The 16970-nt window shown below is 29.0% G+C and overlaps 1 protein-coding gene across 18 annotated transcripts in view; it reads left to right on the forward strand.

The window, feature by feature from the left end:
* Nucleotides 1–16597, forward strand: part of GULP1 (GULP PTB domain containing engulfment adaptor 1) — a 203932-nt gene extending 187335 nt beyond the window's left edge. For 14 of the 18 annotated variants that reach the window (XM_039844199.1, XM_039844197.1, XM_039844210.1 and 11 more), the window contains 3 exons: nt 5314–5452; nt 9478–9572; nt 14815–16597. In XM_039844199.1, the coding sequence (XP_039700133.1) occupies nt 5314–5452; nt 9478–9572; nt 14815–14886 (306 nt within the window). In that variant the 3' untranslated portion in view covers nt 14887–16597. Of the gene's footprint in view, nt 1–3427; nt 3653–5313; nt 5453–9477; nt 9573–11376; nt 11388–14814 lie in introns of all 18 variants that reach the window. The other 4 variants (XM_039844216.1, XM_039844208.1, XM_039844214.1 and 1 more) reach the window with 2 other exon arrangements.
* The last annotated feature ends 373 nt before the right edge of the window (nt 16598–16970 follow it).

Consider the following 16970-nt stretch of genomic DNA (forward strand, 5'->3'; position numbering starts at 1 on the left):
TTTGAGCTATGTAGATAATCATATCCATTCAACTTGCAAGATTCTTGTAAGGACACATGAGATAATAGTTCTTACAACTAAGACCAATATAAACAACCTGTCGATTTAGAAATCTGAAAAAATACATTCAGAGTGCTATAAGTTCTAAATTCTAGAAGTTGTTACTTTTAAAGCTTATTTAAAAAGTGATCTTGAAAATGTGCCATAACAGTGAATTTTAAAAGCGTGAATCAGCATAGCAGTGTAGAAAGTATTTATAGAAAATTTTACATTACTATTATATTTTTCATCCTTAGTGTTATTATCTACCAATTTTTTTAACCTGAAAAATCTAATTTAGACATCTATATTTAAAATATAAATATAATTTACTTTTAAAACTTAATTCTCAATAGAATTTTGAACCTCTGTTATTTTAATAATTATGATAAATTATACTTTAACCTTAAAGTTGTTTTATATTTTAAAGGGGTCTTTGGAGATATATTGCCAAATAAACAGCATAAAATAAAATTTTGGTATCATTCTAATATTTCTATAGCTATTACCACAGAAATGTTTACTCTTTAATGCATTTTTTTTCTTTAAATGTATTCAACATTTACTGATAGGATTCAAACCTTAAGACATTTTGACTTGGTTGTTATGTTTAGGCAAAGCTCAAGGTTGAAATAATCATGATTGCCTAAATGCACCAAGTTATCATCTGAAAGAAAGAGCTACAAAACTACAAGAACAATGAATCTCAAATATGGGCACCCATTATTAATGTCTTAATAACCTAACAACTTCTGCATAATTAACATGTAATTATTGAGCATAGATTTCCTCATTCCTTATTCCCTTTAGTATAATTCAGATCCTATGTATTTTCCCAAAGACAAAAACACTTAGAATTATGAGCATAAGGGATTAAACAGTGGTGCATGAACTCCTGTGGGAAAGTCCAAAAATTTCGGTTTCTAGCCATCTGTCAAAATACTGACTGAGGGCTCAAAATAAAAATGTCAAACTCTTTTCATCTAAACTATTTAATTCCTTAAAAAGTAAATATCCTCAATGAGTTAAAAAAGTCTTATTCCTTAAATTTAGAGACACCACTCAAACTATAAGTGCCAAAAATGCCACTGTATTTCATTTAAGTGCTATATTCACATGTTCTTATTCTTATTTAATATGCCTAGTAGTTTGGTATGAAATTAAAATATATCCATGTATTTAAATATGTCGGGCTTAAATTTCATTCTTGTAACAAACATCCAATTCCTTGATTCGAATTGTTTCTAAGTGAGGAATCACAAACTCAAATGTCAACAGAGCCCACCAGGCTGTGACATAAATGTGCGAAGTGGGCATATGGTATTAGTAATGAATTGGAGAGCCTGTACTCAAGGCACAATTCTTTTCATGGAAGTTTGGGGGCCCACTTTTTAGGTGTTTCTAACTTCTCAAGAAAAGTTCTAGATTTTAATGTGCAATCTCTTAATAATTATCTGCAAGCAACTTATTCAGTATTTAAAAATACCTGTGTGATGAAAAGAAAGAATATCAGTTGACCAAATCTAGGCTACTGATGACCCTAGGGATGAATACCTGTGATAGATAATGTTAGAGTCTTAGATACCCAAACTATTGATAGATATCCCTGCTTTGCCATTTTGAAAATGAAAAAACCTCTTAACTGGGGTATTTATTTTCATATTATTTTTATATTATATACATTTTTAATTGGTGTAAGTATATCTTCTCAAAGGGAGTAGATGCATAATATAATATTAATGACATAATAAAATACTAGAGCACTTTTAAGTTAGGTTATTTTGGTCTTCAGTTTGTTTTAAGGCACTTAGTAAAGATAGTTTGGCCAATACAAGTCATAAAATAATGTGGAGTACTCTCATTTATGGTATAAAAGCCAGATGATACTAAGGACAACATCCACTTAATGTCTTACTATGTGTTTTATTCAGAACAGACATCTTAATGAGTTTATAGTTCAAGTTTAAAAAAAATTTTCTAGTATAAATTACATAATAAACAGTCATTGACAGCTTATTATATATCTAGCACTCTAATGTATTATATATAGTATTTTAGGGAAACAAAATTTTGTTCACAAAAAGCTTATAGTTGTCACCTATAATTAAGTAAAAGATGGTCATGAATCATAAAATTATATAATAAACTATGCAGACTATAAAATAGACTTAAAATTGTGTATATATAATGCACACATGTATATACATATATCTACAGATAAATTGACAGATCACTATGTAAATCAATAGGGAAAGCATTAAGTATATAACTATATGCATATTAATAGAGTGATAGATTACATAATTTAGACTGTTAGAGATTTTGCTTCATACCAAACCCTTCCTTCAACTTAAATCTCTCACTTCACACCCTGACCTTTGCCCAGTGCCATTCCCTGGGGGAAAATGGGACATCGTTTGAGCCAGTACCTTCTTTCTGGCCTCTTATACTGTCACAGTAAGTGGATAAAGATTTAATTATTACTTTCACTTTGGCTTGTTGTTTAAATTGACCACTCTGACATCTGGCAGCTCAGCTCTCCCCAGCTCAGCTTTTAACAGTAGCTTTCCATGCTGTAATAGAAATAGCTTCTAAAAGTCACCCAAAGACTGATATTCTGACCCAGTACAGTTTTCTGCTTGCATGTTATCTTACTACTTATTATTTCTCTGATTTATCCACATTCTTGACAACTCCCCTTGCCCATCTCTGAAAGGTCTTACCATTTGAAATTCACTAGCTATAGAAAAGGCATGATGACTGGAGTCAGATTGTTTAGAAGTTTGACTCTGCTTACCTCATGTAGGAACAAGTCACATAGAATCTTTGAGCCTTAATTTCCCTGTCTTTATTATAAGAAGGATATAACATTACTAACACTAAGAATTCAAAAGAACATTTTGAGGATTAAATCTGAAATGATTGTTACAACCCTATTTGAAAATTCTGCAGTCATAACTTTTTACTAGACTTTACTCCTACTCCAATGATTTTGTTTGTTTTTTTTTTTATTACCCTCATTCCTTTTTTTTAATCTCATTACACAGAGGTTCTCTCCAAAATACATCTTTAGGCTTTTCTTATTTTGTCCTCCATTGTTTTCCTCTCAAGTTCTAATGAATGCAATATTTTATGTAAATATCTAAAAATATAATATCTTAGTAAAAAATGGTCAAATTAGACAATCCAGAATCTAAGGATTGTTGCAATAGGAAAATCTCTACTAAACTCTACTAAAACTATTTGTCTTAATTTTAGTAAAGTTATTTTGAAATTACTTATTCTTTTCATAAAATATCATTTTACAAACAAATTTTCATGTATACTTTTCCTTTTTCCTCTATGTCTTTTTTTCTCCTTAGTATATTTCTCTGTCCTTTCTTTACAGCTGCTGCACAAAATGTCTGATCATGAGCAACATGGGTTTCAGAGATGCATATCCTCTTTCTGGCGTAGTAGTGATGATTCATCTCCTTGCCTAAATATTTCTTCCATTACTGTCACTCCTGTCAACTCGACTGATTCCAGACTGTCATTGGGACTGTTAATACCACCACCTTCTAAATGTGGCCTTCCCAAGCCAGTCAGTGAGAGCAGCATCCCAAGACCTCATGTAATTTGTTAAACAGAAAATTCTTTTTATAATCTCACTTATTTTTTTTTTTAATTCTGCCAAAATGTGCCATTTATAGTAACGAAAAAAATCAGGTATGTCTTGAAAAATGTGATGTGATCTGGGATCTTTGTGTGTCATTTTTGCTTGTTTCGATTACCTCATTTCAGAGGGTTTCAAGTAGGTTGTTGATGGTGTACAAATGAACAGAAAGACAAAATAGAAAAGACAGTTCAAAGGACCCTCAGATATGGCAGTTGGGAAATTAGATCATCAGCAATATTGGTAAAAATTGTTTTGATAGAATTCAATGCATAAAGAACAAAGTCTAGATTGATATGAGTTGAGGATCGAATGAAGTAAAAGTTAGGCAGGAAATGTAGTAGTATCCTATTTAAGGGGCTTAACTTTGAAGGAGAGTGAAAGAGAGATGAGAGGCTAGAGGAGTAAGGAGGAAAAGAGTGGGGACATTTTTGGTTGGTTGATTTTGTTTTTAACTATAATTGAGGTTGAATATCTTTATATTCTGAGAAAGAGGAGAGACATGGAAGCCAGGGGAGGTAAAAGGATGGGATGATGAGGAGAACAATATTCCTGAATAGGAGGAAAGTGCTGAGGGATAAAGTTGCCTTACAAGTCTTTGGATAGTATTTATGATTGATAAGTAAACAGATTGTCAAAGAAAGGGAGATGACAGCAATTTTCCTGCAAGAAAAAATGTACTAATAATCATTTTAATAGCAAATCCATCACTCTTTACACATGAGCCACTGTATTTTAATTCATTTCCTTCATCATCTGTGAATCAGAAAAATGAGTGTATTTTGAGTACTCTAATTTTAATATCAACCACTCTAAACAATCTGTGTTTCTTATTCTTACAGGAAAAGTGAAATTTACTTCACTATCCCTTTCCAAAATGAGAATTCTCTTTTTTTAATAGATTGTGTATGTGTGTGTGTGTGTGTGTGTGTGTGTGTGTGTGTGTGTATTTTTCCCCCTGAATGACAATCAAAGTGACTTACATAATATCCTGGCCCAGACTGGTTCAGATAACTTAGTGATTTTGGTAATATATTTAGTGATTATAATTATTTCTTTTACAAGGTAGCTATTATAGAAAACTTAATGAAATCTTATCCAGGAATAAAAGGTGCTACAGTGACTTTATTGTTGGCTGTCATTCTATTTATCAGTAAAAGTTAAAATATACTCTTTAAATTTTTTAATTGTTGTCAATTACATTTGCATAGTTATATTTAAGAAGGTACATCACTTACATTCAATTATTTCTGTTTAGAACTTATAATCCAGTACTGAAATCATGTCATATAATTTCTAACATTTTTAATTCTCTGACATAAATGGCAATTATTTTAGATATACAAAAAATCCAATAACATTTTTTATATCTATCTAGAATAATATCATCATCATGTTTGTCATCATCTTGGAGAACATTTTTGCAGATACTTTCTATTGCTTCCTTGCCAGTGACAATTTGCATAACTGGTTGAACCATATGAAATTGCCAGTATTTAACTACTTTGATTCAACTGAATTTATTGTTGTTTATATATGTTTTATAGATATATGAAATATTTAGCATTATAATGTGTCTACATGAAATAATACCCTAATTCATATTATCTTCATTGCAGGCAGGCAGTGTGACACCTAAGTCACCCTCCACTGACATCTTTGATATGATTCCATTTTCTCCAATATCACACCAATCTTCAATACCTACACGCAATGGCACACAGCCACCTCCAGTACCTAGTAGATCTACCGAGATTAGTAAGCTTTCTAACCAAATCAGTATTCTTTACTACATTTGTGTACTTTTAAATGTTTAATTAATACTTTATGTGAAATTATATATTTTAACAAGCTAACTAAAAATTTTAATTACTAAAAACATTTATATATATATATATGTGCCAAATTCAGTTAGTTATATTTTACTTCATAATTCAGAGTATACTACTAAAGACATCACTTTGTATTTGAAACTATGTTATGAAAAACAATAATTTGGTATAGGATTATTTACATAAAGATTTCATTATATTTTTATCATGTTTAGGGCTATATTTTTCATGTTTTAATAATTTGATCATTAAAAACAACTCCGATGGTAATTATTTTAATGATTTTTCACATGTTTAATAGAGCTCAGTTTAAATTTTTGGTTATCATGAGGTATATGGATAATCTTAGCTGGAGAAATATATAAACCTATGAAGTCCATGAATTTATATTAACCCTATATAAGTGTTTTTTCTTTGATATCTAAAATGTCAAAATGCATTCCTTTTATGATTTACCTTCTGAATATCTAGAAGAAACATAAGAGTCTCTTTTTGATGTATTAGAAAGCATCCAACAGATATTCATTGTCAATATTTTTTATTTTATTTTTAATTAGAGTTGATATTGAACATTATTTTATATTAGTTTCAAGTGTACAGGGTAGTAGTTAGACATTTATATAACTTACAAAGTGATCTCCTGGATTAGTCTAGTACCTACCTGGCACTAGACATAGTTATTACAATATTATTGACTATATTTCTTGTGCTGTATTTCACATTCCTGTGACTATTTTGTCACTACCATCATTGTTAATATCTTGACTGTATGTTGATCTGTGCCCTGACACAGAAACTGAAAGAATAGCTCCCAATGGCCATGATCAGTCATGATATCCAAAGGGAAACTGAAGAAGAGAGTTTTACACATGCTTTATTTCATCTTCTCTGGTTCACGTTAATACATTTTCAATATAACGCTGAAATTTTAGCTTAAGGCTTTAAAGCATGTCAGGGCCTATAGTTGATTTGTTTCCCCCCTTGCGGAATTTAACAAAGTATATTGCACATGTTAGGGATTCATTAAGTTTTAGAGGACTAATTTGTGAATAGAAAGTAATAACATTAGAACTTTCTAAATCAATTTACAGAAATATTCATTACTTCATACATAAGTTGAAATATATATTTAAATTCCTCTGAATATATTTTGTGCCAATGCAAAATTAAAGAAATAATCTATAGCATACACATGACAGTGTGTTTTTACAAAGTACTGCCAATATCCTAATATCATAATTGAGTATTTTTGGTACTTATAAGTGTCCCACATCTCTTCCTTTACTGCTGTTTTTTACTTCCTTGGACTTCATCATTAATTTACTCATTCATTTATTGAATTCAATGGGCATTTGTTTAGCATATACACTAGACTTGGATTTCATTCTGGAACTTGAAATATAAATTAACAATGTGTTCACAATGAAGGATTTTAATCCAAGTCAAAATATAAATTGAGAAGAGTGAATAGATTTTAAGGTATTTAGAAGGAATAATCTATCAGGATGGTGACTGAGAGTTCAAAATAAATTATGGTTTGGATTTTAGATGAAATGTTCTTAATGGGGGAAACTAGAAGCAGAAAAGGGAAAAAGTAAAGAGTTCCGCTTTAGACATTAGTGAGTTTTAAATGCCTTTGGAAAATCTAGGCAGAGATGGTCAAATAGTTTTATTAGTTCATGGGATTTATTAATGAGAAAGAAACTGAAGTAACATTTTTAAATGTTTTCCTTTCCTGAGTGCCAAAGTTTAAGAAATATAATAATATGTCAGTAGATAGAAAGACTAGATAGATGATAGATAGATAGAAAGATAGTCCTGGTTACCACTATACTATCTATACTATATCTATATTAATAATTAATAATTTAAGGGCAAATTGTTCAACTAATTTTAAATGTAAAATTTTCTAAAACTCTAATCTAGTGGGATTTTAGTAATAGGAATTTTTCTTTAAATAAAATCTAAAATGTATCCATTCATTTATTTTTCATTTTATACTAAATAAATAAAAGCAGAAACCTACAAGATTGCTGTTAAGTTTTTCTCCTTACTGTCTGAGAACCCTACTAGTTTACAAGAACATATTTTTGATCTTTGAATATGTGTCATACTTTAATTAATTGGTTTAATAGTATTTCCCCTGATTTGACTAAAATTTCATGAGAGAAGGGACTTGGTCCTTTCTTCACTACTTTAATCCTAGCAAAAATTTCCTAGCAAAATGCATGGCCTATAATATGTATTCAATAAATATTAGTGGATAAAAGAAAGAATGACTGAATGAATTATTACCTGTTAGTTTTTCATCTTTTACCTCTTACATTAGACTTGAATAATATTAATGTGAACTACATAACCTTTTTCATTAGAAATTGACTTAATATGATTTTTTTTTGTTATGAGTTTTAGATTTATCTGAGCTCTGTAATGCCAAAGAGCTCTGTAATGTTTATTCATCTACATGGTATTAATATCATAATATGTAATAGTAGTGATTTCTTGTGTGTGGGAGTCATGAACATTTGAGAATGTGATAAAAGTTAGGAAAACTCTTTACAGAAAAATACAATATACCCACTTACACAAAATTTCACATTACATTTCAGGAATGTCAAAGATCCCTTTAAGCCCATGTGAAATCTCTGGTGATTTTGAGTTCCAACTTGAGAAAAATCTATGTAATGAATATCTATTCCTCTCATTAGCACTCCCTTTTCTTCATTAATTCATTTCTTTTGACAAACATCTAACACATATAAAGCATTGTTCCATGTGCTTGCTGAATGGCGGTAACCAGGATACTCCTCTAAAGAAAAATCCCTCTCTCTAAAGTCTCATTTACTGCCTGAGCAGCATCAGACGGAGGAAATAAATTGTAAACCCAATAATAAAACCCATAAGTTATATATAAGGTGGCAACAAATTCCCACTTGTTCAGGACAGTCCTGGCTTATTTCCTTTTGTTCTGATTAACTATTGGTAGCACTCTTTTCACTCTTAAAGTATCTTTATTTGGATGATAAATTACATGTCCTTCTTATTTATACAATACTTACCAGCACCAGGAACTTTTAAGCATTTTACATTTATTAACTTCTTTAATATATGAGTCTGAACAACAACAAAAAAGGTTATAATTTAAAAGTTTTGTGTGTGTGTGTCAGTTAGGGCTTTATTTGAATTGATTCAGAGAAAAGAAATCTCAACCATTTTTAAAAACTTCTTAAATCATATAATAGGCCATAGTCTTATCAATTACAGCCATTAATTTTAACTTGGATACTTTTTTAGGTATAAAAACAATTCATACTTTAAAATATATATACAGAGAGCTTTTGACACTCCATTACTGATATTTTTAAAAAGAAATTTGTTTCTGATGTAGGCACTTTTAAACAACCTGTCTCATTGTAATTATCTAGGAAAGTGATATAATTTTATACTACATGAGATGGTGTTCCTAAATTTTTTCTGGCTAAAAGATGAGATTAAAGTACATGAACTATGAATTAAAGCTACTTACTCATCTAGTCAGTCCTCCATATTGCTTCACTATTGTGTTGCAAAGTCATCGGTAAATGCAATGGGAAAGTCTCAATGATGAGTGACATTTAATTTTAGTATATTTGAATTGCTTCAATAAAATGTAGGTATTGTAATATATTGATTATCAAATACTCGATGAATTTGATATTAAAAAGTCTTAATTAAAGGCACAGAAACCTCTCTGGATAATAATTCTTTGTAACTAGTTTTTAATATCAAAAAATGGGTCTTTGTTTCCTTGTTGGTATTTAACTAGTCTAAACTCAGGAAACCCCAGTAAAAAGTGTGGATAGGAGCTTATTTGGTCATACAAGTATTTCTTTATACTATTCTGCCTTTAAAATCTAACTTACCTCAACTCATATCTTGTCATTTCTTACTAAATTATTTTCTTCCATTTAGAACGGGACCTATTTGGAGCAGAACCTTTTGACCCATTTAACTGTGGAGCAGGAGATTTCCCTCCAGATATTCAATCAAAATTAGAAGAAATGCAGGTGACTATTTAACATATTGACCCATAAATAGTTTTTCTTTTTAATATAGGATGTTATATACCCACTACCCTTTCCTTGAATTATTATCACTATAAAAACGTACTTAAAATAATTACTTTAAAATTATAATATACACTTAGTCTTAAAAATACTCAAACAGATGCTAAGGGTAAGGTTTTATTTTGTTTTGTTCTTCATGGTTCAATTTCAATGGCAATAAGGTGGCTCATTTTTTTATACAAAATTACATGGATTCTAATGTTTCATTATTTTGAAATCCAAGAATTAAAACCTCATTACACGAGGTTGATTAAGCTTTGGTCTCAGTTTTAACAATTATGAATTTCAAAATTGTGAATGGGTAGATGAAGGAAAATCTTTGTAAGACTAAAATCAGTCTCTCTTAAAAGAAGCATTGTAGCTATAGTTCATAACTCTGAGGCTCTTATTGAAAAAGCAGACACCCAGTGACAAGTTCTTTAGGAATGTAGTTCAGTTGGACTTTCATTTCTTTTTCTCCCTCTTTTTTATTTTTCAATTGTGAATTGTTCTGAAAGTTTGAAGACATTAGTTTTAAAAGCTTTGTAAGATGGACAATTATAAAGAGTCTTATCAACAGTAAAGTTTTCTGTTAATATTTTCTCTTAACATTTTGGTTAAGTTATATCCTAGTTTTGATCAGAGACTACATATAGTAGAATGAAGGGAGAGACAAATTATATCAAGCTGATTGAGAAGAGGTAGAGGAGTCATTTCTATTTGTTAGGCCTCTCTGTGCTTCATTTACTGGAAAAAAAGAAAAATTAATGGTTGTATTCTGATCTTCTAACACTGGTAAAACACTCCTCCCTAAAAAGGTAATAAAATACTCTGCTGCTCATTTTGGACTGTAGCCATGAAGCAGTCTTATTTTCTAGTTATAATATGATTTTTCTTATTGTTCTAGATTTAGTAATGCCTGCCCTTTAAAAGTTAGATTATTTAGCATATGCCTTGAGATTTTCAAAGAATATGTTCAAATAATATTTCTCCTGATGGGTAATTCATAATTCCTTTTCACATAAAAAAATTATTTTAAATTCTTAATATTGATTTAAGTTGTTATGATAGCATTTCTTAGATATTTACAGCAAATTATAAACAACTTATCCTTGAAGCTCTTATACAAATATTAATTCAAACATCACAAATTAAATAAAAGCAAAATTACAACACCTAATAAAATTCAGATTGAGAACTTTAATCTAACAGGATGGATGATTTTATTTGTTTGAAACTAAAACCACTAATATCAAACTTCTTTTGATTTCAGCATGTATTCTGCTTGATAGCACAATTTTTCCATCCCTTTGCTATATTTCAAATACTGTGAAACTTGCACTCAAAGAGTGCATGATAATTTAATGGGAATGCTTTATTTTGTACATATGAAATCAATCACTTTTGTTTTTTATTAGTTTTTACCAATTAGACTTGTTCTACTTAGGACTAATCCTTTTGTAAGGACAAATGCAAATATGGGCACTGATGTTCTCAAGTGTTATACAAATCATAAATAGTACTTTTCTATTAATGTTTTTTAGATTTTCACAAAATAAAAATTTTTTTCATAGATTTTTGAAGATAAGCCTACATCTTTAGATTTTTGTAGGAACCCACTTTGAGAAACACTGTATTGGAATAATTTAGTGATATGTTAGTCAAATAATGTTAAGCTGTGTATTTTTGCTTTTATTTTAGTTAGTGCCATTTCTAATATTTTCTCAATGTCTTCTTTATTCTTTTTTGCTTTCATGGTGGGTAGCGCCAGAGATGGTTGGTATAATATTTTCATAAAAATTTTAAACAAACTATAACTTCTCAAAGCTAAAACCTTAATATTTGCATGTTTTAACAAATATTCAAGCAGCAGTTTCATGTGGATGTGTCTGATTATTAGTTGTGTTTAAAGAAATTTCATAACCCATATTTTAAAGTTATTTTTTCAAGTGGTCATTGTTGCATTGTTTACCTCATTGCTTGACTGTTTCTTTGAGTCTAGGATTTACTTGCAAGGTCACTTTAACTAAAGTAAAATAATATTTTTATCTAAAGTCTTTGATGGCTTTTGTTATTAATCTTGTTAGCCTAATTAATCTCCTGCACACATCTAGCTATTTTTAACTTTGCATATAATATAAAAACTTTACATAGTCTAATGGGTTATATAAACCAGAGTTAATAGGCTTAGTGAGATTTTTAGTTTTCATTTTTCATTTACAGAGGAAATCACAGAAATATCTCCTGCACATACAATTTAAGCAGACATATTAAGCCATATTTTATTATGAATTGTTAGCAAATTAGATATTTATTTGAAATCAATAAATTAGTTTTTTCATTTGACATAATTTAAACTTCTGGGTATATGTCACCAACAAGAAAAACAGTGTAATAGTATTAATAACCCAGAAGTGTACCTTGTAAGTTACAATAACTTTTAAAATATTAAAAATAAAGCATGGCAATCAATGAACAGTGAAAGAATTATGCATTAAGTGGTGTTAAGTCAATTGGACAATAATTTTGGAGAAAAATCAGTGTACAGCTGAAACTTACAGCAAATATTCAAATAAATTTCAGAAGCATTAGGCAGTTTAAATTATTTGAAATATAACTGAATATTTACCAGACTTGTTAAGGGCATATTTTATATAGACATATAGTCTTTTATAGAAAAACTTCTAAAGTTGTTTTTAATTTTCTCTTTAAAAATATATAAATATATCACATATACATAATTAAAGTAAGTAGACAAATGATTAAGAAACTAAATAATCAACAGATAAATTTAAAAAAACAATAGTTCACAACAGAAGATCGCAAGTCACTAATATACATGTACACATGTTTAGTCTAATCAGAGAAAAGATAGAAATTGAGTAAAGAACTATAAGTGCTTTTTATCTAGCCAATTATAAGTATTATTTTCTTATTATCAGTACTAGTACAAGTGTGATGTAACAAGCACTCTAAATCATTGCTGTGCCAGGGTTCGTTCTTTTGGAGGGTAATTTGTTATTTATACTTGCATTTCTATTTTTCATCAAAAACTAATACAATGTATTCTGAGCAGAAAATAATTTTAAATGTGAAAAATCTTTACAAAAAAATCCTGTCAACCTTATTAGTAATTGTAAAATACTGGAAACAATTAAATCATATTAAAAATTAATAGAACATTATATAGTCATTAAATTAGTTTTATGGGGACTCAAAATAATATAGAAAATTTATTCTACTATGACTAAAAATAGGAAAATATATAATATATATAATATATTAAATGGAAAGTTATGTAAATATGGTTATTTATATTATCAAAATTATTTTAAAAATTTATAGATAGCTCAACATGTTCACAATTTTTACATATGAGTGGTTTTTTCCTTTCTTGATATGCTTTTCTCCCTATTTCAAACTAAGAAAATGCAACTGGGCAACATATTTCACAAAAAAACATATTAATAATATAGTAATAATAAAATCATTTTTGTGTGATTTTAGTTTATGATAATTTTCATCACTATATAAATTAAGCCTCCTTTTCATCTAAAAGTTTAAAAATCCAGAAGATATGGAAATCTTAAATTAAGAGTTTATTAAATCTTGATTTATAAAGTGAGACCTAGGAGAGAAGGTCAGAAAAATGTATGGGAAATTTTATCTTAGGAGATAAGAAAACAAGGTGCCATATAACAATGTGTCTGTTAATTGGGATGATTAATAATCTAAAGATCCTTTAAAATCACCATGGCAATAACATTATAAGTGATATATGAACTTTTTTTTTTGTATTGAAATAATGATTGAGCCTTTTTTTTTTACTTCGATTTACTATTCAGCCTTTCAAATACTGGTAACACATTGATAAATAGTATTTTCGGGGTCATCGATGTGATACTGGTTTAATTTCAGAATGAACTGACAAAATGTAAAAAACACTGTGAGTTATCAAACCTTTCCATAGGTAATATATATCCTATCATCTATCTGTCTACCTAACCTATATCTATCTATCTATCTATCTATCTATCTATCTATCTATCTATCTATCTGTCTGTCTAGTATCTATCTGTCTATCATCTATCTATCTATCTATCTATCTATCTATCTATCATCTATCATCTATCATTTATCTATTGTCTGTCATCTATCATCTAATATACACCACTAGATGACATAGTACACAGATCTCTCTCTTTCTCATCAACATGTTCACAATTTTTACATATGAGTGGTTTTTCTCTGAGAGAGAAAGAGAAAGAGAGACTGTCACACTGCTTCTAAACAAGAAAACCTAAAATGTGGCCTCTAATTCATTTCCATTGATCAATTTCAATGGAATTCATCTCTTTGTAGGCCATTGTACAAAGATTAAAAGCAAACGTAGAGATGGGGGAGTTGGTAAGACTGGAGATAGCCCATTGTTCAATTATCTATCATATGCAAAAAAGAAGAGAGCTTTTTTTGCCGTTAACTTTTAATTCAAAATTTTAGGGATAAAAAACAAAAATAACCTTTCACAGTAATTGTGTACTTGCTCTCAATAAATCAAAGGCAACTTAATTTCCAAAAACATCTAAAACATGCTAGGCGTAGTGGAATTCAAAGCAAAACTTGCAGCTACAAGCAACCATAGGACTATTAAAGGAAGCTTTCTCCATGGCAAAGTGGTCTACAGTTCTGTGTTTCACGTAGAATATGGCATTGCGTTTACTAAACATATGTTACCAGACTCTGGATAGTGGTAACAGAAAGAAAAGGTAAAAACTAGCAGGTTATCTTGAACTGTTCATCAACTCGAAGTCTAACTATCTTACTTTTATTTAAATATGACATATTTAAATGAATATCAATCTTTAAAGCCAAGAGGATTTAAGAGTGACGTATAGAGTTTACTGAAAAATATTTGTCTTGAAACTGCTTACTTCCATATATTTCTATTTTATTTTATCTCTCATGCATGCTAACCTCACATAAATTTAAAACAATTAAAATGCTAATGGGTATAAAGATCTGCCTGGGGCATACACCTGTATAAAAAATTGACAAGCCAACATTTGACATTTAGTATTTTTTAGTTAATCAAAGCATGAAGATTGCAACCTCTGTTTATAGACTCTTTGATTTACTGATTTTTATTTTTTTAATATTTTGCTATGAGCTTTTTCTATTTTAATGATTTTACTCTGTTTCACAGGAGGGGTTCAAAATGGGACTAACTCTTGAAGGCACAGTATTTTGTCTCGACCCATTAGACAGCAGGTGCTGATGTCAAGAACAAGAGATCCTGACTCGTGTTAAATTTATTTAATCTACTTATGTATCATTTATTATTACTTTATGACAGGTATTATACATGTGCCAATATATATTTTTAATATCTTCACTTTCCGAAAATTATTTTAGTAAAATTTCCTCATGCATTTACTATTGATCTGTAACATTTTATTTTAAAAACAACTCACTGTAAAGTAAAGCATACTTCTATGTTCTTTTTTGTTTCTGTTGTAGAAGAACTTGTAATCAAAAGACAAATTATCCAAATATCTGCCTTGTGTCTGAGTTAAATAGTTAACATCTTGAAATTTGTGTCATATTCAAGCTGCTAGTTTATGTTGATTTCTCAAAAGCCATACCTTAATGATACCTTTCAAAGTCCTAAAGAGATATACCAATACCAAACTAAATACTATATTCAAACTAATAAACATGTTACTATTCATTAAACAGATATCATTTTATGTCTGAAATGTTGTTCATAGAATTGAGAAAATGTAAACTTTGCTATAATGCCACCACGTCATTTTTAGCAGGTGAAATAAAAGTATAAATTCCAATAATAATTAAATGAAATGTATTTAGAGTATTAGTAAATGCAAGATAATATTGTTATTGTCAGTTATACTCTAAATATTTTATTTCATAAATAAATATTGTGAGGAAAATTAAAATTTGCTGTTTACAAAATGCTTAAAATTTAATTTCTAATGAGATGTTACATTATTAAATGTATAAACATCATCTAATCTGATGTTTCCTAAAAGAACATTTAGAACATATACAATGTCTGTTACCCATGTTTACTTTACCAATTATATTTTTTCTCAAAATAATTGAGATGCCCCATTGATACTTTAAAATCTATGGATTCTATTAGTTGTGAATCAATATTATTTAGCAAATTAATTTTTTTGTTGTAATCAAAGTTAGAATCTCATTTTCCACAAAAGTCAAGTTGCTGCTCTATTTATCTTTTAACATAAAAAAAAGTTTATGCTCAAAATTTATAATTTGGTTCATCTCATTTAAGAAAAAATAAATTAATGAAAATATTTGAGTTTAGACTAGGAGTAGATCTCAAAAATAGATTTTTTTTTCTTTTTTTTTTTACTTATGGGAATTTTCTTCAAATGCTAAAGGTACATTACCAGTAGGAAAAAAGTCAAATAGCTTATGTAATATTATATTTGTATGTATTTCCATATGTTCTATGGTATATATAGCCTTGTTTGTTGTCTGTTATCTGCTAAGTTGTACCTTAATTAGAGGGTAGCATATGTTTCATAAAAAAGAGTCTTTATAATTTTGTTTGTCATATAGTATTTTGGAATTTGTATAATGAGGATGTTTAGAAGCCATATCAATGGCTTTTTTTAACAGATAGAATTTGTATTTTTATTGTACTTTAAAAAGCTTTATGTAATAGGTATATATTTAGTGGCCATTTATTATCAATGGTAATACAATAGAGTACTGAGATGATATTTGCACATTTAAATGTTACTTTACCAATTTTTAATGGTAAATCAATTCTGCTACTGGCATGATTAAATAATACATAATTGGTCATTAATTATGGACATTTATTTCACCAGTGCATTTTTATGGAAATCCAGTTGAAAATTGTATTTCTATGTAAACTCAATGATATGTTTGATTTTGCTGAGAATAAATGATTTTAAATAAATTAAATTGTATAATTTACTCAGTAAATAATTTCTGATTAACTTAGACACATTCTGAAGCTAATTATGTGCCAGATTTTTCTGGTCATAAATTGGAGCCAAAAGAAAGACAGAAAGAGAGAGAAAAAGAGAGAAAGAGAGAGAAAAAGAGTAAAAGAAAAGACTTTAACTTCACTTCTTACAGCCCACACACATTTTAGCTTTATGAGCAAATATCATTCAGTTGTGAAAACAATGGACTTGATCCTGCTGGTGAGAGAGGTCATAGTTTGGTTCTTTTCACCAGAAGCATCTGGTGCGATAACTGTGTTATATAAATACACCTTTTCAAAACTGAGAGCCTTTTTAGCCTAGTAATGATACAAATCATGTCTAGGCTGATAGTCTT

The sequence above is a fragment of the Pteropus medius genome, unplaced genomic scaffold (genome assembly GCF_902729225.1).
Source record: "Pteropus medius unplaced genomic scaffold, Ma_sr-lr_union100, whole genome shotgun sequence".
Taxonomy (NCBI): Eukaryota; Metazoa; Chordata; class Mammalia; order Chiroptera; family Pteropodidae; genus Pteropus; species Pteropus medius.